Source organism: Electrophorus electricus, chromosome 21 (assembly GCF_013358815.1).
Source record: "Electrophorus electricus isolate fEleEle1 chromosome 21, fEleEle1.pri, whole genome shotgun sequence".
Classification (NCBI taxonomy): domain Eukaryota; kingdom Metazoa; phylum Chordata; class Actinopteri; order Gymnotiformes; family Gymnotidae; genus Electrophorus; species Electrophorus electricus.
The window spans coordinates 6121449-6144612 of NC_049555.1; the positions used below are offsets into that span (position 1 = coordinate 6121449).

The 23164-nt window shown below is 45.4% G+C and overlaps 1 protein-coding gene across 6 annotated transcripts; it reads left to right on the top strand.

The window, feature by feature from the left end:
• Positions 1–364: 364 nt before the first annotated feature.
• On the top strand, positions 365–22962 carry ptpn4b (protein tyrosine phosphatase non-receptor type 4b). 6 transcript variants are annotated; one of them, XM_027016630.2, is made up of 27 exons: positions 365–869; positions 4228–4382; positions 5265–5372; positions 6095–6137; positions 6221–6314; positions 6518–6562; positions 6924–6976; positions 7886–8006; positions 8374–8461; positions 9686–9774; positions 10220–10283; positions 11303–11475; positions 12108–12176; positions 13374–13508; positions 13893–14045; positions 16593–16746; positions 16976–17059; positions 17143–17199; positions 17376–17532; positions 17672–17844; positions 18665–18755; positions 18854–18915; positions 19059–19205; positions 19388–19516; positions 19678–19826; positions 20168–20303; positions 20661–22962. In XM_027016630.2, exons 2-27 carry the CDS (start codon positions 4245–4247, stop codon positions 20763–20765), a joined length of 2817 nt encoding a protein of 938 aa, XP_026872431.1. In that variant the 5' UTR covers positions 365–869; positions 4228–4244; the 3' UTR covers positions 20766–22962. The 6 variants fall into 6 exon arrangements, with proteins under 6 accessions (XP_026872431.1, XP_026872433.1, XP_026872434.1 ...); XM_027016632.2 differs by having other exon boundaries at positions 16979–17059; XM_027016633.2 differs by having other exon boundaries at positions 6236–6314.
• Positions 22963–23164: the final 202 nt, after the last annotated feature.

Below are 23164 nucleotides of genomic sequence, written 5' to 3' on the forward strand. Positions count from 1 at the left end.
CTTATAAGGCTGTTTTTTGAGTTGGGTTGTGCTCAGATGGGCCTATATTCAAATATAAGCATCTAACCTGTAGTTTTGCGGTCCTACAGCACTGGAGCTAAGGGACATTGCACTAGAAGGTTGTCCATATCCTAAAAATGGGTAAATGAGAAAACTTCATTCCTTATTCAAGACTGTAGAACAGAGTACAATATCGCCACATTTCTGTCAATAGACAACTTCTAGCCCGAGAGAGGGAGAGAGATGAAAAGATGTATATTTTGTTCTGCTGATACCACACCTCCACCAATGACCCCGCCCCCGTTGGTAGACCTATGAGAATGTGGGCGTGCGGTACATTTGCGCCATGTTAACGCTGCACGTTGCTGTGCTCGGCAGCCGCCGCCGCCGCCGCAGTTGTGCAAGAATACATGGCAGAATGTTAGCTCGTGAACCGGCCCGAAAGCCATAGGCAAAAAATAAATAAAAAAAATAAGCTCGCGACAATGAACGGGACGTGTGTGACGAAGAACAGAGAATATCGCGCATGAATTAGTGCTGAGAAGAGACCGTATCGTGGAGGAGGACTATTTCTCTCTGACGAGTGCTTGCTCCCCTGTGGAGCTATCATCGCTTTCCCGAGGTGTGAGGAAGGCCTCAGCATGTGTAAAAACCGCTGGCCTTGCCCACGAGCGCAATGTGGTTTTCTCGGTTTTGCAGCGGATGAACGATAGCGCGTGTCCTTCTTTCCCTCCGGCGTTCCTCTGTCCTTTTATACATCACCAAAACCACCACCACCACCACCACCATCATCATCATCATCATCATCATCATCACCACCATCATCACCACCTTCCATCATCTGGACTATCTCGGACCTGTATATGACGGTAAGCCCCGTTCCATGTTTGCGGATGTGTCGCTCTCAACACATTTGCATGAATACCGTTCTCTGACATTTTTGCATAGCAACCAATCCGGCCGGTGCACGCTTCATTTCCCCCGAATTGCAAGGTGCACGAGCGGAGGTGTAGACTATGACTAGCTACAGGGAACGCGATACCTTTCTAGCCGAACAGTGCAGGTAACGTTACTTCTCCCATAGCCCAGTCTGCTCGGTAGGTTAACACGCTGGTCGGGACGTTACCTGCTACCTTATTCAAGCTAACCACCATTTGCATTTGTTTGTCTTGACACTGTACACTTTTATTTTTTTTGTCGAAATGATTTGTCCGGTAAAGCAGCATTCTCGTAGTGTAACACATTGCTATCCTCGGCTGCCGTGTTGTGGCGGAGTCGTTTGTTGATATCTGTTGGCAGTCCGTCAGCTGCCGTCCAGGTTCCGTCAGCGGTAGCTACCTGTGCTCGAGCGCGCCTTCTCGCGCTTCTCTGTGTGCGTGCATGTAAACGTTATGTCACGTTATATTGTATAAAATTTTATGGCTAACGACAGCGTCTTCTCTGGTCCTGCCGTATAGCGTATTAACCCCAGCCTCTACATTACGTAACCGTGATCCGTTCTCGCGTGCCAGTAGACAGCGTCGCACGGGCTAGATGCGTGCTGGCTCTTTACCGATGCCGATGGGCCCGGGACGGCACGCGTCTCTCGGATGAATCGATGACATCATCTCGGTTCCTCCGTTTGTTCGTGTGTAGGCGCGCGCTGTTCCGCGGCACCTGTCCCGTTGCCTCTCGTCATGTCATATATCAGGGGTACCAGAATCACAATGTTCAAGTATAAAGCCAGTTTCTTTTGTTTGTTTGGGGTTTTTTGTATTCAGGTTTTTTTTGTTTTGTTTTGTTTTGTTTTTGTTTTTGACTGCGTTGATGTTATCGATGGCTCACCCAGAGCGTCGTTCCGTTATTTTGTCCTGCGCTCCTGCGGGCTAGGCAGGAAGTGAGGGGTCTTGCTGTGAGCTCGGTGTCGCTGAACAGGTGCGTATACAGTGACCCAGGGGCGTCTGAGAATAATTTAATGTGATGTATTGTGAATGAAGGAATATGGTGGTCTTTGATGGGTTTGAACCGGCTGGTTAATCAGAGCTGCATGCGTCCTTTCTCTGTTTCATAGAGGGAAGGAGCACATGCCCCGAGCACTGAAGAGTGCGCTCCTCAGTCTCTGGGGACTGAGAGAACCAAGCCCCACTGTTTACAAAAGAACTGTGTCACACACACACACACATACAGATATACACATAATACAGATGTTGCATGATTACAGGCCTACCTGATTAAGAATTGCAGGTGAAATTAGGAGATTAGCCTTTGGCCCTCTGTCCTGCTCACGCTTCTGAGGTCACCAGAAAGCTTTGGCATTTCCCAGAGAAGCACATTGACGGATTAGACTCAACACTGGGGACTGCACTGCTGGGCTGTTGTCATGTATATTAATCATGTTATTTTGAAAGGGAAGAGAGGTTGGTTTGAGACAGACTGTCCTTTTTAACGCTTCCTATCTTGGAGCATTGCTGCTCATTGATGAGGTAATGGAAGAATCTTAGGAAGAATGGAATATACTTAGAATGTAAGAAAGTTAGAACCTCTCCCCTCCCCTCATGGGCCCAAATCTTGACTACAGAGCCACATTGATATGTGTTCTTAACACATTTCGTTGTTCAGTGAAAGCAGGTTAAGGAGGAAGCATTTAGACATGTCTTATCCTGGTCTGTGCACTGCTGAGAGTTAGCACTGCTCATCACAATTTCAGACCAACCACATTTGTCTTCATTTGTGAGACTTATGAGAAAATGAGCCCCGTAATACGCATTTAAAATGTGCATTTAAAAGGTCCAAAGATCCCAAACTCTCCCTAAGTAGGGTATGCAGTGTGTGTGATGTTGCTAGTAGAGCACAGCAGGATGGAAAGGGGCATGTGCTCACGTCCCACCTAGAGGCTGCTGATGAAAAGCCCGGGCTGGCGTGTTGCCCCTGTGCCCTGGAGGGGAGGGGCAGGGCCTCTGGTGAGCTGTCGCTGGGCATCCGGAGACGGTGGCACACCTGTGACCTTTGGTGTTAAGTGTGTGCTGAGAGCGCACCAAGCCCACAAGATTCGGCATGAAGGCCTGGCCAATAAACGCAGAGCGATCAGAGGCACTCGCCTTTGAACCTTATTCACAGTGACTTTGGTCGAGATCACAACACCAGATTTGGAACTACTAGGGTTAGTAAACCAAATGTTTTGCAGATCTTTGTCTTTATATTTGGCCTTTATATTTGGTTAGTCAGAGGCAACACCCCCTCCTCCGTCTCCCCCATTAGTTTAGCCTTTTAAGACATTTTTAGTTCATTCATGTGACTGTACTGATTTGATGGTGATTTTAGCAGCTTGAACCTTAGGCCTGATTAGCGGCATAACCCAGCCATACAGTACGGTTCCCTGAGGATTCTTCTCTGCTGGCTAGGTGGTATGTCGGTCTGGACTGTCTGCTTCCAGTTGAACAAAATGGCCAAGTATTGTTGGGTATGTGCGGGTGTCTTTTGGCTGGTGTGGGCACATTTTTCATTTTCATCGATTCTTATTCTGTTTTCACATTTTAATGTACTCACAGTGGTAACTAGTTCTTATAGCTAGAGTGTAAACCTCTAGCTTGCTTGGCTGCATAACAATAAATAGTGATAATAATACCACATGACTAGTGTATTATAATAATGTCATCAAGCTATAAAAGAGTGATGGGACACAGGAGTGATCAGCACTAGAATAGATATGCCCTGATTTCTTGGAAACGTTGTTGTAACTCAAGTCAGACCCTGTCTGCCTGTCCGAGGGAAAGGGGAAGTACAGGGTGGTGACCTCACTATGTGGATATAAAGGAAAGATTTGGGGGTGTGGTGAACTGCCGTTTGCTGTGTCATCTGGTGGCTCAGCTCCCTAGACGGGATTGTGGAATAAAATAACCTTTGCTCTCTTATTCCCATATGGGGATTTTGTGGGGTGCGGACGTTGCCGGGCTGGGTGCATGCGCGCAGACGTCGCTGGGCTGGGCACGTGCATGCAGACATCACCGTGCCCTGTACAGAACACTCCCCGTTCCCTGGGCTGCAGGTGTAATGGGCTGCATGCTACACTAGTGGCATGCTCTGATGAGTAGCTATGGAGAGAGAAGGAACGTGTGTGAGAAAGAGAGTAAGAATGTGTTCTCTGGAGGTGAACCAGCATAAATTGCTGTTTCCCTTCTGACCAAAACTCTTTACTTTGCCAGTGGTGTTTAATAGATAGATGTGTGTGTGTGTGTGTGTGTGTCTCAGACGGTGTGGGGACAGTGATGACAGCACGCTTCAGGTTGTCTACTGGCAGAAGCGCCGATGTGGGAGAGACAGAAGCAGCCCGAGACAGGCCAAGCTCGCAGCTGCTGTGTAATATTCTGCTGCTGGACAACACCGTGCAAGCCTTCAGAGTTAATGTAAGTATATACACACGCACGCACACACACACACACCCTCCTGATTGAACCCCGCCGGTGGAACTGAAAAAGCTTTGCTTGTGTTGTAAGCAAAATGTTGGGACTGACCTCATTCTCACATCTTGCGAGGTTTCAGGACTCACAGTCTACTGCTCACTAGAAGACAGACCCTACAGAGGGCTAAGGAGGTTGGGCAAACCATACACACCATACAGGGTTTTAGGATGGTGCATGGCCTAGTCCAGGACCTGGGCAGAGGGAAGAGGTCTTGGGGGAGGGGTTGCTAACGAGGGGCAGGAGTTCCTGGTCAGGGGGAGGGATTCTGGGCCATTTCTCACAGTCATGCCCCTGGTCCCTGCAGGAGGAAGCCCAGCTCAGCACCCTTCTGATGGCACTCATGTTTGGGTTGCACTAATGTAATTAAAGTGATCCCTTTTGATTTGTGTCTGTTTCAATATGACTCACTCTGCCGCCAGTGACAGTCATTACAGCTAAAGAGTACACATCGTGCACAACCTTTTAGACCCTATTAATTGTGTCAGAGTAGCAGATTGAGAAGGACCCATAACCCCCCCCCCCCCCCTCCGTTTTTGGTCAGTGAGCCAGAGTGCACACATTAGCATAAATTTGAATAAATTAGTATACATTAGTATGCACTGTAGTGCCCCGGAGTCCTGCATCATTACAGTCTAAACTGTCAGTAGCTATAACTAACTGAAAAATGACTCATGCTGTTTCTCTCTCTCTCTCTCTCTCTCTCTCTCTCTCTCTCTTTTTCTGACAAACCCCCCCCTCTCTCTCTCTCTCTGTGTGTGTGTGTGTGTGTGTGTGTGTGTGTGTGTGTGTGTGTGTGTGTGTGTGTGTGTGTGTGTGTGTGTGTAGAAGCAGGATCAGGGTCAGGTCTTGTTGGATGTAGTCTTTAAACATCTGGAACTGACAGAGCGAGACTATTTTGGACTGCAGCTCACTGACGATTCCTCAGACAGCCAGGTACAGATGCACACACCTGGTACAGACAATTACACACACCCAGTACTGACACACACACACCTGGTACACACACCCTGTGCAGACACATGCACACATTATTATCAGGTACAGTTAACTCTTACACCAGGGGCACACACACACACACACACACACATATGTGTGTACGTACACACACATACCCAGGATAGTGGTGAACTTTCACTGGTATAGTTGTGAAAGGATGGACATGCGCACGCCCACACACACACACACACACACACACACGCTGTAACTGTGGAGAACTCACATGGGACGGACAGTAGAGTTTAGTGTCCGGTCCAGTCACACTTCAGCGGTTTGTAACTGAGCCTCCAGAGAGATGACGTCTATGACCCAGCGAAGAGACGATGGAGGCAAATGCATTGTTCACACATCTCCGTCCTGCTGAGTATGGTGTTTAGAAGTAATAAATCTATAACTCTGCGTTACACACATCACTGAATGGAAAAACACTCGATTCCAGCATGTGTGTGTGTGTGTATGTGTGTGTGTATGTGTGTGTGTGTGTGTGTGTGTGTGTGTGTGTGTGTGTGTGTGTATATGTATATGTATATATGTGTGTGTATGTGTGTGTGTGTGTGTGTGTGTGTGTGTGTATGTATATGTGTGTGTGTGTGTATGTATATATATATAGTCAGCAGTGAATTTGACACTGATATCATGTGATTTTGTGCTTTCTACAGCGTTGGCTGGACCCAAGCAAACCTCTGAGGAAACAGCTGAAAAGTAAGTGAAGCAGTAAACTAATTTCAACCTTCAGTTGTTTGTGGTTGTGTGAATGCGACTTGTGCTGGAGTGAATTGGCTCAGTGTCACTGTTTTCAGGGGTGGCTCCGAATAACCTGAGCTTTCGGGTGAAGTTCTTTGTAGGAGACCCAAGCAAACTGCAGGAAGAGTACACAAGGTGTATCCTAGACACCCAGCAACACACACACACACACACACACACACACACACACACACACATACTCTCACACCATCACACACATGCATGTTTGCACGCACACACACACACACACACACACACACACAGCTTAAATGAAAATGATTGTAGTTAACCACCACACTTATTTTTGCCATGTCTGTCCATTTCTGTGCTGTTCTCAGGTACTTGTACTTCCTGCAGCTGAAGCAGGACATCCTAAGTGGCAGGTGAGCAGCTATATGGGCCTTCACAGCATCCTAGAAATGCTGACAGCCTTAAAGGAATATGCTCCGTTACAGCATTAGAGCAGTGGAGAGCTGACAGCCTTAAAGGAATATGCTCCGTTACAGCATTAGAGCAGTGGAGAGCTGACAGCCTTAAAGGAATATGCTCCGTTACAGCATTAGAGTAGTGGCGAGCCGACAGCCTTCCAGGAATATGCTCCGTTATAGCATTACAGCAGTGGACAGCCGCATAAGAGCTTCTCTGTGCAAACAGCACTGATTTTGGCAGATGTATGTAAGATCGTGGTGAATGGTGGTTGTGACATGGTGCCTGTTCCCCTCTGTCTCCTTCTGTCTCTGATAGGTTACCATGCCCACAGAGCACAGCAGCCCTGTTGGCCTCCTATGCCGTCCAGGGTGAGTTTCCATTAGCGTTCCTTTTGTTTCGTCTTCATGCTCCTTCCTGGGAAGGAGTGGAGGCCTGACTTTGTTTCAGCCTCACACAGTTTGCTTTAGCAATCAACAACATAAAACAGGGCTCGCCTTACTGAAGTGACCAGCAGGCATGCATGAAATCCTCTGAACCCAGATCTGTTATCGGAGTGGCCATGGTGCTGTTTTGATTGTTCTGATTGGGGCTTAAAAATTTGAATAAAATGGTGAACGAATGATGAGAGAAGGACCCATTTCTGGTTAATCCCATTAACACTGCCTGTGTGAGCAGCACGGGTCGTAATCTGTCCCTGGCTCAGTCTTTTCCCCAGATTAACCCCAATACTGGAGCTCAGGCCTTAGACTGATGTGGGTGTAGAGATTTTAAAGGGTTAGGAGAGGGCCTTTAATGTGGTGGAACTATGGATTGGAAAAGATTTTTCGCATTTTTTATTTTAAAGTTTCATCTTAGAAGTTTGAGTTAATTGAACACATTAAGTTAAAGAAACTGAAGAATTGAATGATAATTTGTGTTCCACTTCTCCTCAGAGGTTTATTTATCACAAAATTCTAAGGCAATTCAGACACTTGCTTTTAAAAAGTTAATTCAACACTCACTTTGTTTCAGTGCAAAACATCAATTAAAACAACCGACATTTTACAATTAAGAAGAGAAATATCATCCAAATTTTGATTGTTGATTTTGTATGATTTTTTTTCTTTTGCCCTTTGGAAATGTGACAAATTAAAGAATGTAAGATCTGGCCTATGGAAGGCTTCCGCCACTTCTACTAGACCAGGAGCAAACTGGGAGAACTGCCCCCCACCAACACACACACACACACACACACACACACTACAGCTTGGTTACACTTGGTTTGCTTTATGTTCCAGCCGAGCTGGGTGACTACAGCCAGTCGGAGCATTCGTCTGGCTACCTCTCAGAGTTCACATTCATCTCTAACCCTCCAGAGGACTTTGAGAAGGAGGTCGCCAAACTGCACCAGCAGCACAAGTATGGCACAGCCCACAAGGGCACACCTGTAGGGCTGGTTAGATGAAGGCGCAAAATAAGGAAGGAGGCCGAATATCAACACAATAAATACAAACACATCCTCACTTATACACACCCTCATGCACGCACACAAACACACGCACACACATGCAGAGACACACACACACATACCAGAACAAGGCAGTATTGTGCCTGCCTCTCAGAGATTGAGTCTCTTTACAGACTACTGGACAAATGATCTCCCCTCTCTCTCTCCCACTCCCTCCCTCCTCCTCTCACTTACTTCTCTTTCTCTCCCTTTCTCTGTCCCTCTCTATCACTCTCTTCCCCCTTTTGTCTCTCTCTTTCTCTCCTCTCCTTTTTTTAGTGGACTCTCTCCAGCTCAGGCAGAGTTTAACTACTTGAGTGCCGCTAGCTCATTAGAGCTGTACGGAGTGGAGCTGCACTCTGCTCGGGTGAGAAACACCCCCCCCCGCACAGAGACGCGCACACATGCCCGTGCACGAGTGCGTGCTCGCACACGCACACACACAACCCCTGAACACAACCCCACCCACAAAGAAACAACCTCCCTGCCAATACACTCGCATCCCCTGCACAAAAACAACCCCCTGCCTCAAACACACACAAACAACCACCCCACCTATACACACATACACACCCCACCCCAAATACTCGCACTCAATCCCCACACCCACTTTTCCTTTGGACTGCCTGCTCAGCCTGTCCTGGTTGGCCTTTGACCAGCGTAACAGCCAAACCAGGGGAACTTGTCCTGCTGGAGCAGACCTCACCTGAGGTCCAGTTCACTGCAGCGCTTACATAGGGTGCAGCACTGAACTGCACTGGGATTGGCCTAAAATTATCTTTACACATCAATACTGTGTACTGTATAGACATACACATACATACGCTGTAATACTGTATATACACACACACATACATTATAATACTGTACATACACATGCGTGCACACACATTAATACTGTATATACACGCTCACACATACATTATAATACTGTACATACACACACAGACTATAATACTGTATATACACTCACACATACATTATAATGCTGTAATACTGTATATACACGCACACATACATTATAATACTGTACATACACACACACTAATGCTGTATATGCATGCACACATGCATTATAATACTATACATGCACACACATATACTGTATATACACACAGACACACTGTAATACTGTATATACACTCACACATACATTCTAATACTGTATATACACACAGACATAAATTATAATACTGTGTATATACACACACTAATACTGTATGTACACACAGATGTACACTATAATACTATATATTCACATAAAATGGTGAATTGGTTAATTACCTATTTTACTCAAACTAATCTGCTGCCTAATTACTAAGTAACAAAGCTGATGCTCCAGGAAGTTTACTGAGGTGTTTCTGAGCATGTCGGCCCTGTTTAGCTGCCAACTTCCACTCCTCACCTGCATGCGTTCCTTGTAAAGTACACAACTGCACCAATCCTTAAATCCGTGAGTGCCATCACCACGGGGACAGCATTCTGGACCCCTATCCCTGTCAGCTGCTTCTGAGTCTGTAAAGACACAGGAGTGAACCCAACCTGGGCTGTCATGCAGCTGAATCCCTCTCCCCTGCGCTGTGTGATGCAGGACCAGCAGAACGCCGAGGTCTACATTGGAGTCATGTCTGCCGGGATCTCCGTCTATAAGAACAGGATACGGGTGAGCCACTGTCCGTGGTGAGTGCCTCCCGCAGCTGAACAGCACGCTTGCTGTGAGCTGCCTTTAACTGAATTCATTTTTTTACCCTTAGACGTGTAGCGTAGGATTCTTTGCAAATGACACACTTCAGTCCTTGCGTGTAAAATAAGCGTTTCACACTGTGTAAACGGGTTTTATTCAGGGCATAATGAGGCGTATTGGTTTTCTAGTCCTTTCTGTGGTTCACCATGGTCTGTAGTCTCTTTTGTGAAAGCTACATTACAGTACATATAGATTCAGAACCCTGTTTACTCTGAATTTATTTTCATGACAGTGTATTATGACTGAGTATTTCAAAGCATTTTCCAGTTCCGTGTTTCTATGCCCATATCAACCCCCTTATTGATCTGGAAAGTTCAGTGACCTTTGTCTCCTGGAACTGTTCAATTTTTTTCTCATTTTTTTCTTTTCTGTTTCTTTCAGGGTGAAAATTGTAAAAATTTCTTTTAAATCCAAACAGTTTTATATGCAACTTCGAAAAGAATCGGTAAGCACTTTCACACACAGGCCATGTCTCACACATCCTCTGTTAGATAGTAACATGTATTCTGCAGCCAGGTATCCCAGCAACCATGTGCAAAGTCTGTAGGTAGAGCAACAAATACAGACACAACTGCCAGACGGCCCACTCAATAATGCTAAGTATCTTGAGTATTTATGACAGGACAATTCATAATTGATGCTTTATTTGCATATGTGAATATTCATGTCCTCAGCTGTTGAAAGTAGTAGAATAAATCTTTCACCTCAAGCTCAAATATCTCAGGATTTTTTAATATGTATGTATAATATGCTAATATGTACACCTCGCTGACAGGCCTTGTGCAGTGAACACATTTGGTGCCTCATGCATATTCATTAAATATATGTTCACTGCATAGGAAAGGGAAACACTTTTTATGTTAATTGGGATACAGTAGGTTGACAATAGCCTAAAGAGGTTAAGATATGGCTATTGGTGCTTGTTATGGTTAAATATACTTTTTTGGATATAATGGCAATACATTAGCATTATACCCTTAATACCCAGCTCATCTTATTGCTTATGTTGTATTAATTACAGTAATATTGAAGTTTTTCTAATTACAGTAGGCAGTATTACTGCAACTTTTCTAATTTGCCCAGGTAGTTGTTAGGGAAGCCGTTCCTGTGGGCGGTGAGGCACCTGCGTGTTTACTCGTGACCTCTGTACATCCTGTCGGGCTGAGTGGTAGTGTGAAGGCAGGTTACTGGCGAGCACTGGGTGCGTGTCTGCGCTGTGTGCAGGGGTCATGGGGTAACCCTGCGTGACCCGAGCTAGTTGCCGACTGTAAGGTTGCGCGATGCACTCCTCAACGTCTCTTACAATTTACTGCTCACCTCAACACCCATGTCCTTACTGTAGGTTTCTCTGTCTGCTTGACTCCCAGGTGTCTTTACCTATCCAAAAATGTATACTTTCTTTTTTTGTTTTTGTTCCTTTTTTAAAAATATTTTCCCCTCTCTCTCTCTCTCTCTCTCTCTCAGAGTAAGAGCCGTGGCTGTCTGATGGCCTTCACCCTTGTGAACTATCGCGCGTGTAAGAATGTGTGGAAGGCCTGCGTGGAGCACCACACCTTCTTCAGGTTGGAGCAACCCACTCAGCCTCACAGAAGCTTCTTTGCACACTACTTCACCATCGGCTCCAAGTTTCGCTACTGGTGAGAGATGAAACCTGCCCTCCTAAACACAGCCCTGTAGAATCAGAGCTTCACGGCTGAAACCAATTGCTTTGTGGGGTTTTCCCTCCTCTAACACATCTTGTTACTTCTTGGCATGTTTATACATGTTTCATGCACTGAGGCAGGTGTATACAAGTCAATACAACCACCCCATTACTAACAAGTAGCCCTTGTTGCAGTCATCAGCTGCTGTGTTGTCATTAATTTTAATTACCCATAAAGTATGTTTTCTTAATAAACACATACAAATTCACGCATGCTTTTAGGTAATGTTTAGCATATATGTAGAAGTTCTGCAGGATGGAGATTCAGTAGTTTACATATAAGCTGCAGGATGGAGATTCAGTAGTTTACATATAGGCTAAATTTATTTATTAGACTTCCCTTTAAATATTCTGATGTCAAATATTTAATAAAACCACACATATTGTTTATAGACTCACTGAACAGTGGAGTCCTTGAAGTAAGAGCTAGATTTCACTGGATAGACACCGTCAGTATGCAAACAGGAGCTGTGCACTAGTAACACTTTACAACAATGTCACTGCGATGCTGGCATACTGAAACAGAAGCGCTGAATGAACCACTGTTTCCCCCCCCCCCCCCCGCAGTGGAAGGACGGAGGCTCAGTCTGTCCAGTACGGGAAAGAGAGAGGGGTGAAGGACAGGGTGTTCGCTAGGTAACTCGCTCATTCTCACATACTCTGGTTTTGTAGCCAAAGCATTATGGGGTTCCCTTCCCTGCCTCACAGCGGCTTCATAGGGCTTGGGTTCCAGTCAGGATTCTCATGATGTTAGTGAAATAATGAAACCTCTGAAATGTGCTTCTTTATGGTTACTGATTAATGGTTTTCAGTAGATTTTATTGCTTACTGAATTAACCAGTGAAACTGGTTCATTTTAAAGTCTTAAAGACAGCATAGTAATTATGTCCCGGGATTATGCCCTGTGGATGTCTATGGGATCTTTTTTTTTTTTTGCCTCATCCATAACTAAAACCAGTTGACAGCTGACAAAAATCACCATGAAATCAATTTAAATCACTCTGAGTCCTGACTAAAATGTCTCTTTTAACACTGGAGTATTTCTTAAAGTAAGCTCACAGGCTACAAATCAAATAAACTACAGTTCTAACTTTAGTTTACAGTTCTAAGTTTAATCTGAGCCAGATTCCATTATTGGTGGAGAAAATCTGTTTCTGAGGATTACTCTGTGTCATCCACATCACTCTTAAATGTCCCAAGTGTTGGACTCTGTGAATGGTGACTAGGTGTACCACACCTAGGAGGTTACTATGGAATATGAGGAGTCGTTGCATTTCAGTGAATTGGAGTTGCTCATGCTGACAGATAAAGGCAGTGGAAGGCAAAACTGCAGTGGTACAACATGCATTTATGTGGCTTTCTGAGCATACGAAGCTTTTGAGCTGTTTTCCGTGCATGTGCGTGCATGTGTGTGTGGTTGAATATTCTGAGAAAGAGATGCCTAAACAACACAGGAAGCGTGCGCGCGTGTGTGTGTGTGTGTGTGTGTGTGTGACACTCCTCCTTACTGTTTAACCAGAGTGTAGTGTTTATTGTATCACAATAAATGATGTTGAGACTGAAGTTAAGACTCAGGCTGCCTCTCTCTGCTCCTAGGAGGTACCTTTTCATTGTTTTAGTGTCTAGGTATTTTGCCTGTTTTTCTAAGACCATATTTTCATTGTTATTCACTTCCTTAAGATAATATTACAGGTTTTGTATATAAGTCTTTCTGGTTTTGTTTCTTTCAAATGTGTATTTTTGCTAAAATCCCAGTCCAATATAAAACTAGCTTAAACTTCAGTCAGTCTTGTAAGAGCGGTTTGCAGTGTTGTGGTGTAACCCTGACCCCAGGTCACCAAGCAAGCCCCTGGTGAGGAGGCTGGTGAGCGGAATGGACTGGGATACAGTGAGCAGGAATTCTCTCTCAGACGACCGACTAGAAACACAGAGTCTACCAAACCGCTCACCTCCGGGCTCTCCCAACCAGTAAGCATGTACATGTGTGCGCGCACACACACATACACACACACACACACACAAACAAACACACACACACACACACTCCTGCTAACTCACTCTCACATACAGAATCTAACCAACTGTTCACCACTGGGTTCTCACAACCAGTGAGGTAACACACACGCACACACACGTTCCCACACACATTTAAACACTCAAACCTTCACTCTTCACTCATGCACACATGTAAACTCATACTATTGCTCACACACACACTAGAGCACCAACTATCTTGCAGCATTAATTGCTTGGCTAAAATAGCCCTCTAATGTTTTTACCATCTGATTTAGTTTTAACCCCATCACCAGTGAGGCCTCGTTCACCTTGCTTTTCAACATCTGATTCGAGCAGTTCCATTTTCACTCCGGATGGGACTCGAGTCCGGCCGTCCTCCATCGGACACCTGGTGGATCATGTGATCGATGACTCACCATGCCAAGCGTTTTCCAACCATAAGTCTGCGTCCTCGACACAGGCGAACAGCATCAGTCTGGATTCTACACCGTAAGTATGGTCCTCCAGGCTGCTGTAGGCATGACCTTTACTCTGGTCCCCCAGCACACTGGCCAGTGCATGCTTAGCATGTTGGCTTCAGTAGGGACAAACTGTGGAGGAGGTTTTGATTTCATGATGGTCATTTTTCCAGGAGTTCTTTATTCTGATTTACACTATGGAATCATTTAAATCACTGCGTCATGTTAAAGGGAATGTTCAGTAAAAAGATCCTGAGTTGGTATCTGGTGTCATGCTAGCTGGCAGTATTAGTTGGACTATTTTAATTTTTTGTGTTTCTGGGACTTGTATAATAAAGCAATGTAATACATAGTTATTTAATGCTATTGTAATACTATTGCTATTGTAATAACCGTGTAGGTGGCACTATCTCTTTGTGTGTGTGTTTGTGTAATTGGTGGGATAAATGAGTGCATATTAGAGTCATCCAAGTTTCCACAATGCCTAGAGATGCTGATAGGGTTTGTCACCTGTTTCAGTCATAGGTGTTGCACGCTACATGGAAAGATTTGCTGGTCTGAGCAGCAATCTACTGACCACATGCCTGCATGTCAAGATTCCTATGACATCACTGGTTAGATAGCACTTTTCTCTGTCTTCTGATAGAAGAAAATGTCAGCGTGTGAACATTAAAAGGGAAACTGCCTTCAGTTTTGTGTGGTTAACGCTGGTTAATGTATGGGCGGCAAGCTGCAGATGAGAGACGATATGAACTTTGTACCTTATTCCGTTGGCTTCTCAGGGGGGTTTCTGTAGTCATCCTGAGACCATGCTTGCACAAGAATTTGCTTTCAAAATTTAAAACACAAATCTTCCTCCCAAAATCTAACCCCTCAAAGTTTTCAGTACACACTTCCATGCAGTGTTCAGGCAGTACGGTTTTTCACTCTGCATTACCCAGTTTAATACATGTACAAGAGAAGTGCGGATAATAAAACTGCTATATAATAAAGCTGCCTGTTAGTCCATGGGAAGGAGGAGCTCTTAGAGGGCTTTTAAATATACCTGAATCTGAAGCAGCACTCACTAAGAACTGGCTCTTAAATGCTGATGTTCTTTGTGCTTAGACCCTGGAATTTCTCTGTCAAGGTGCACTTCCTGTGTGTGTATGTGTGTGTTTTGTGTGTGTTTTTTCTCTGTCAAGGTCCACTGCAGTTTCTGACTTGTTTCAGAGCCCCGTCAGTCAATCCAGCACACACACACACACACACACACACACACACACACACACACACACACACACATCTAGCCTCCGTTTAACAGCTGTTCTTTTGAGCAACAAACATTTCTCTGCTACTTTTCTTCATCTTCACATCTCAGTGTCCCAGTCTGAGTGATGTCCCTCCTCCATACTCCTCTCATCATTTTGTAAAAATATGTTTGTTTATTTTAGTGTCATTTGTTTTTCTTATGTAAATGACCTAGAGGCTGGAACCCAGTACTGTCTGTGGACTGCTGAGCAGGGTGGCTTTCATGCTTGTAATCTGAGCTTTCATAATGAGACTCTGTGTGTGCGTGTGAGCAGAGCAAGGCCAGACTCTGTTCCATTCTTTTTGCTAAAGGCACAAGAGTTAATGCTCTCCGCCTGTTAGGCTAATATTCTGTACTCAGATGCTTTGTGGGGAATCTCGAGTGAATGCAGCTAGCAGATCCACAGCCAAACTCCCACCCCCACCGTTGCTACGTGTGTTCCGTGGTGGGCTACATCCTGGTTACGGTTGCATGAATGGAAAATGGATGTTCTGCCATTGGCTCTCACTGTAAATGTAGCACAATAGTATTACACAGAATAATACACACCATGGGTCACAGCACAGCTTGTACAGGAATACACGCGGCTTGGCCTGGATCAGAAGAAAACCCTTGGTAGCGTGGACGGTTAAACAGTGTGCAGGTTCATAAACTGCATTGATATGAACTTGTTACTGTCAGCAGTTTACCCTGCACATGCCTTTAGAGGTGCGCGTGTGTGTGCGCGCGTGCGTGCGCATACGTGCTGTGACAAGAGTGAGAGGGTAAATAGAGAGAACGTGTGTGAACTGTACCCATGGCAGGGCTCTAGGGCTACTGGCAGTGTGTGCTATCTCTCTTCTTCAGGAAATTGGCAAATCTCACACACACACACACACACACACACACACACACACACACACACACACATGCACTCTCAGTCTTAGATACACATACACTTGCAGCCACAGTCACACCCACAGTCTCACACACACACACACACCCATACACATAAACCGCATGGTCAGAGCTGCAGTCAAACACACTCACACACACAGACAGTTTGCAAAAATGATTTTAAATTGTGTTTTCTGTGCCAAATAATCTGTCTTGGTTTCTCTACCGCTAAGTAACCAAACACCTTTTTTTAAAAAAAATTGTTTTTGTTTATTTTTTCCAATAAATTATATTAAACTACAAGCAACAAACTTTGATGGATGAATTCTTCTGCTTCTCTACATGGTATTAGGCTGCAATGCTTCTCATCAGGTCACATGCATTTTTAGTTTGTGTTCCGTTGCACTGCAGGTCTCCCGATGTCCTGGTAGAATGCCAGCCACCTGCTCTTCCCCCCAAGCAGTCCAGGAGGAACCTTGTCAGTCACATCAGCCAATCACAGTCTGAGCTGGAGCTGGATGACCATGCATCCGAACTCTACGAGGTGCCAGTGGACAAGGGCCTGGTGAGGCATCCTTATTCACCGGTTGTGTCTCTTCACCCGGGTAGGGTTGACAGCACTGATAACGAAAAAGCATTTGAAGGCTCCGCCAGCTTTGAGCAGTGGTTAGACATGTTTTTCCTGTTCCTTTTAACTATATATCTACTGCACTATAGACGAACACAGTAGATAGTGCAGCACCCTGCACTGGGCTGTAGCCTCATTGTCTGTCTGGTTTATTTACCTACCCAAGCAGAATGGTTCAGTTCCACACGACAACCTTGTCTCGATTAAAATGAAGCCGGATGAAAATGGGCGTTTTGGATTCAATGTCAAGGTGGGCTCTCATCAGGGTTCTTCAGGGTGGCTGTGGTGGGCAAATACTGATGAATTTGGTGTAATGTGATTATTCATCCACAGGGTGGCGCTGATCAAAGAATGCCAATCATTGTGTCTCGCGTGGCTCCTGGAACTGCGGTAGGCTCAAATCTTGTAATCGAGTATCGTTTAGCAAGAAAGTTTCTGAACTGCTGTTAAGTTTCTTTTAGGTGTGCTGATATGTCATGATGTATTTGTTACAAATTCTGTTGTATCTTGCGTTTATTGAAATACACAAGACCTTACCTTACTCTATAACCTTTAATCCCTGATAGGCTGACCTGTGTGTGCCACGTCTTAATGAGGGTGACCAGGTGGTTTTGATCAATGGGAGAGACATCTCTGACCACACGCACGACGATGTAGTTATGCTAATCAAGGCCAGCTGTGAGAACCAATCAGGAGAGCTCATTCTTCTAGTCAGACCCAATGGTAAGGGTAAACGGCCTACCTTTTTGCTTGTGGTTACATCAGTCCAGCTGAAACAGTATGTGTCATTGATGAAGGTACAGAAGTCTTCAAATCTGTCTCAATTCCCCCTCTCTGTATGCCTTCACGCACACGCATACAGCAATCTACGATGTGGATGAGGAGGAAGAGAAGCTGGATTTGGAGCCTGAATTCCAGTTTATTCCTGAGAGCTGTGGGTTGGAGCGTTCCCACTCTGAGCCGGATGGCTGGAAATCCTCCTTCCAGCTGCTGCGGGACGGTCTGAGCAGTGGCAGTGCACTCACGCAGTTCGATGTGAGTCACATACACAACTTCATATCCCCCACACACAGGCAGTGTGACCATGCAGTTTGATGGGCGTTATATATACACACAAGCATCCACACAGACACACAAGCAGCATACTAACCCAGCTCAATGCCAGTTACACACATACACAAAAATACTCTTATTCACACACTCAATTCACTCATTGGCTAGTGTACTGTCAGTGTACTGAACTTTTCTGTCTTGGTGGGGTGCCTTGTAGTAAATTGCATCTTATTTGCATAATGTCACTTCTTGTTTTCATGCAGGCCCTGCAGTTTCCTGTGTGCTGAGTTTGTCTGTGTCTGTAGCAGGGTTCTCAGAATGCAACCCCTGAGTGGCTTGCAGTTTTCACTCGGAATGACACTCCTCTTTCACCACTTTAAGAGTTTGATAATTAACTGCAGAGTTAAAAGAGGCACGTTGGAACAGGGAACGCGGTGGTAGACCAGTGCTGTAGTTCTGGAGACCTGGGCTGGTGCTCATTACTTTTTAAATGCCCTACTTCACGTTGTCAGCACTTTTCCTCATGGGGTGTCTCCGTGGCCATCTCTCCATGAGTGCAGGTGTGTCTACGCCATCAGCCATTTGGCGACAGACGTACTGATTCAGGAGAACAGACTGCCCAGGAGGGTCAGCTGTGACATGTTCAGTGTTCTGAACAGCAGAATTGTCGCAAAAGGCTATAAGGTGGCAAGGGTGGGTTGGGGGGGGAGGGGTGATTGGGAATGGTTTTCATTTCATAGGTGTAACCTAGTCTTCATCATGGCAGAATAAATGGTAATAAAGCACTTTCCCACCTGTCTAGCAACTATATAGAAAAAGACCTGGAATGTCCATGTCATGTGCCAGGCTGCCCCAGAATGTGTTGAAAAATCGCTATCGAGATATATCGCCATGTGAGTATACATATTGCATTTCACTTTTTTGTGTTTGTACATGAGCACAGCTGACCTTTCTAGAGCTGTCTGAAGCATGAGCTCTCTGTTCCACACAGATGATGCAACTCGAGTCATTCTGAAGGGAGAGGAGGACTACATCAATGCAAATTACATCAATGTGAGGACTGTCATCCAATAAGATCACAAATGCAAATGAACAGAACTTAAAAATTTAAATGAGACAGCTATAAAAAAGCAACTCTTAAAAACACCTGGTAAGCTACAGTAGGATCTTATGTTGTCCTGGTTGGTGCTCCTAAGATGGAGATCCCTGGTGGTGGTGGGGTGAGGCACTATATTGCATGCCAGGGACCGTTGCCTTGTACCTGTGGGGACTTCTGGCAGATGGTGTGGGAGCAGAACATCACTCTAGTGGTCATGCTTACGACACAGGTGGAGCGCGGCAGGGTAAGAGCAACACCTTCTATACACACACATGCATTACAAACTCTGGGCATACCACTTAACTTTTTAGCTAACTGGTGTGCTTGAGTGGCATCAACTGTACCGTAGGCCTGACTGTGAGATCTTTTTATTAGCCACGCAGTAGGGCTGCCTGTAGGACTGATTTGTGCAATATCTTCCCTCAGGTGAAGTGTCACCAGTACTGGCCAAACGAGGCTGCCACTGGCACCTATGCCGGGTTCCAGGTGTCCTGTGTGTCTGAGCAGGGCAACCCTGCATACCTGCTCAGGGCTCTGACACTTACACACCTGGAGGTAACACACACAGGACCTGCGCTACATGAATTATGTAGCCTTTCCTGAACCCTATATTAATGTGTTATCTGTATGAAAAGGCATGCGCCTACAGTGTTTATTCTGCTATGACTGCGAGTCTGGGCTTAGGTGTGCGTGTGTGTGCGCGTATGTGTGTATAGAGTAAGGAGGAGAGGCAGCTGTGTCAGATGCAGTACATGGCTTGGCCTGATCATGGGGTTCCAGATGACTCCACAGACTTCCTGAACTTTGTCAGTCTGGTGCGCAGTCAGCGAGGCGAATCACAGGAACCCGTACTGGTGCACTGCAGGTCAGTCCCACTGTGGCAGCACCCCAACAACAGCACCAGTGCACTCCACCTCGTGCAGCTCACCCACAGCACTGCCTCACATTCTAAACGCCACCTCATCCACATCTTTATTCCCAGAGAGCTTTAGATTTGGCTGATGCACCCGAAACACAAACCGTGGCAAATTCACTGAAATTCACTGTTTGTGTGCGTTCAGCAGCTGAGCATTGTTTATGCTACAGTAGAGGGAAAACAGATGTCGATTCAGTGTGAACCAAGCCTGTGGGGTTTTTTGTTTGTTTGTTTTTTTTTAATATATATTGACCCATCACTGCCCCCCCCCGCCTTCTCTTCCCCTGTAGTGCTGGGATTGGTCGGACAGGGGTTCTGATCACCATGGAGACAGCCATGTGTCTGATAGAGCACAGTCAGTCTGTGTATCCGTTGGACATCGTTCGAACCATGAGAGACCAGCGGGCCATGATGATTCAGACTCCAGTGAGTATTGGACCAGTTTGACAGAAAGCAGCACTTTATCACTGAATCTCTAACAATAACACAAGCTTCAAATTCTGTACTTTGTGACAGATGTGTAAAATTTGTAAAGCTTTCAGGCCTTAGAATTCCAGATAACATCTGTAGCCATTTTCTATGACTATGCTGAATTGCAGAGTAACATAATCCAGTTTTAATTGACCATTGAAATGGTAGCGCAATACTAGACCAGCAGGAGTGTGTGTGTGTGTGTGTGTGTGTGTGTGTGTGTGTGTGTGTGTGTGTGTGTGTGTGTGTGTGTGTGTACACACCAGAGCCAAGGTGCGCATTTGAATAGCACTGCACATGACTGTTCTGCAGAGCCAGTACCGGTTTGTTTGCGAGGCCATCCTGAGAGTGTACCACGAGGAGATGGTGAAACCGCTGGAGCCACCAGAGCCAGCGGCCTGTGATGCAGAGGACTGAAGACCTGGACCTCATAGGCCCCTCCGTGCTGCTGCTACTACTGCCTGAGACAGCTGCAACTAGCCCTCCAATGCCCCCTGCTGGGCAGCAGCAGACATGACACCTTTGAGCAGCAACACAGGCAACAATGCACTATTTGCACTTTATGTTAACACGTCACAACTTGAGGGGGATATAGACAAATGCATAAATGTTAACAATTAAAAACATTCAGGATGGGGGAAAAAAATCCAGAAACGAACAAAAGACAATGTTGACTGTAGTGCCATAGACTGAAATATACTGAGGGGAACCCAGTCAGGATGAAACTCAAATTTCTAACAGCACTTCCTGTTTTTAAAGCTATTTATTATTATTTTAAAGGGCCGCTAACCTCCCCACCACACCCCCAGTAGATCTCTTGGTACTTGGAGCAGTTAGGCCTCTGAAATCTTCCCTCAAGCTCTGCAAGTGATCCACTGTGAAATCTGCCTCCTATCACAACATATTTGTTTGCACAAGTTCAGCCTCCTACTCCTCCTCCTCCAAAAAAAAAAAAAAAGCAACCCACAAACAAAAACCCCAAAACCAAGCCTGGTACTACTGCTTTAACAAGCACTGTCCTACATTAGACATGGTCGCACATCTGTCTGGGTCCTCAACCACTGTATGTCAGAATTGTACAAAAGGTGGAAGCCAACACCTAGGAATCCAGCTACTGTGTACAGTGTTAAAAGCAATGTGAAAATGTTCCTTTCTAGAAGAACACTGCTGTAAGCATTTGCCTGTGAGACACACCAGGTCAGAACATCTGCTTCTGCTTCCAGTTTTATAGTTCTCAGAGCACATGGTTCATACATTTGAGATTATATATAAAAAAAATTAACCTCACAGTCCTGTCCCACTGCAGTGGTCAGATATTGTTACCTGCTCAAGGGCGACAGCTTTTGGGTCTCAGTAGTGAAGCGGTTTGCTTGTGTAATGAAACAGATCCTTCTGCATTTCAACAAGCAGTACCTGTTCAGCAGTAAGAATACCGGTGAAGATGAGCTAGTTACACATGTTCTTTGATCTCTCATTCTGAGAAGACCACCTGCCCCTCCAGTGTTGAGGTTTTGAATAGATTTCTGTTGAGAGACACTTCAGACAGCAGGCGTTCCACACAAGTACGAGTTGTTGGCCAGGTCACTGGGACTCGTCTGCGTTTGTCACCTATATCGAGGTGAGTTCTGAGGTAAAAGGTGAGGGATCCCAGCCCTCCACGTGGCTAACTGAGGTAAGGGTGAGGCTTCTGCTCCTGTACCTGCCGTAGGTAAAGGTGCTGTAGGCCTGGGCCCTGCACCGGTACTGCTGGCCCTGTCCCTGCTGTAGGTATCTGCTGTATCCAGATAACTGGATGAAATGATCTGCCCTCTGCAGGCAGAGGTCTTGGTTTATATTCTAAGCATCTTTTTCCCCCCCCCCCCCCAACCTCCTCCAATGCTTCCGGTTCCCCAAATTTTAGCCACGCGCTGGTACTGGGAGCGTACCGCTCGCCCTCTATGAAAATGCTTTAGGCTGCATCTCAGCCTTTGGTTGTTTCCAAATACAAAACCAAACTTCTGGAGTAAACATGGAGTTCACTTTGCCCTGAACCCCCAGTCCCCCCCCCCCCATCTCTGAAGTAACTGGAAAAATGAATTGACCAACTACTGTTTTACATCCCCTATGGCAAGTTCCTGCCTCCCCCTTCCTTTGTCTCTTCATCCACCCTCCCCAGCTCCTCATTAACGATGGCATTCCATACCCTGACCCGGGCCCTAACTTCAGCCGCTAGAACCAGCGCATTTTTCACCCTCACCAGTGTCCATCAGGCTACGATGTCACCATGCGAGCTTCCGTGCGTGTTGTGATGACTTGAGCTATAGATTTGCTATCGATATTGTGTTGGGACGATGGTATTTTTGTATTTTAAAGAGGGAAAAAAAAACAAAACAACAACAACAACAAAAAAACAAAACCCACACACACCAACCATGGCCAGCACTTTCCAGCTGACTGTAGTAGCCTGCCGTGCTACATATTCTTACTGTAGTTTTGGGAGAGGGGAGTCATCTGGAAATTAGATTTCTGATACATTTGTTAAACAGAGACACCTGTAGGGCAAACTCTTAACTACATTGTGTCGCTTGGTAAATATTTGTAAATATGTTGTTATATATTAAAAGTGTTCTGAAAAGATTATAGTTTTCATTAGTTTTTTTATGTATACCAGAATCTGCCAACAAATATTATATTAAACACAATATCTCCAATATGAAATGTGTCAGAACCATATTGTGGCATTGACTCCTATCCAATTAGGCTGTAAGGATAAGAATATAGATGTAGTGGAGCAAGCTTAAGGCTTCATAGGCATTGTGTTCAAATAAGTATTCAAA

Excerpts from the sequence above, each read along its gene's own strand:
- ptpn4b (XM_027016630.2), top strand. The coding sequence starts at position 4,245 with ATGACAGCACGCTTCAGGTTGTCTACTGGCAGAAGCGCCGATGTGGGA. Across the intron at positions 8,462-9,685 it reads TGGAGCTGCACTCTGCTCGG|GACCAGCAGAACGCCGAGGT; the intron begins GTGAGAAACACC and ends TGTGTGATGCAG. Across the intron at positions 12,177-13,373 it reads AAGGACAGGGTGTTCGCTAG|GTCACCAAGCAAGCCCCTGG; the intron begins GTAACTCGCTCA and ends CCCTGACCCCAG.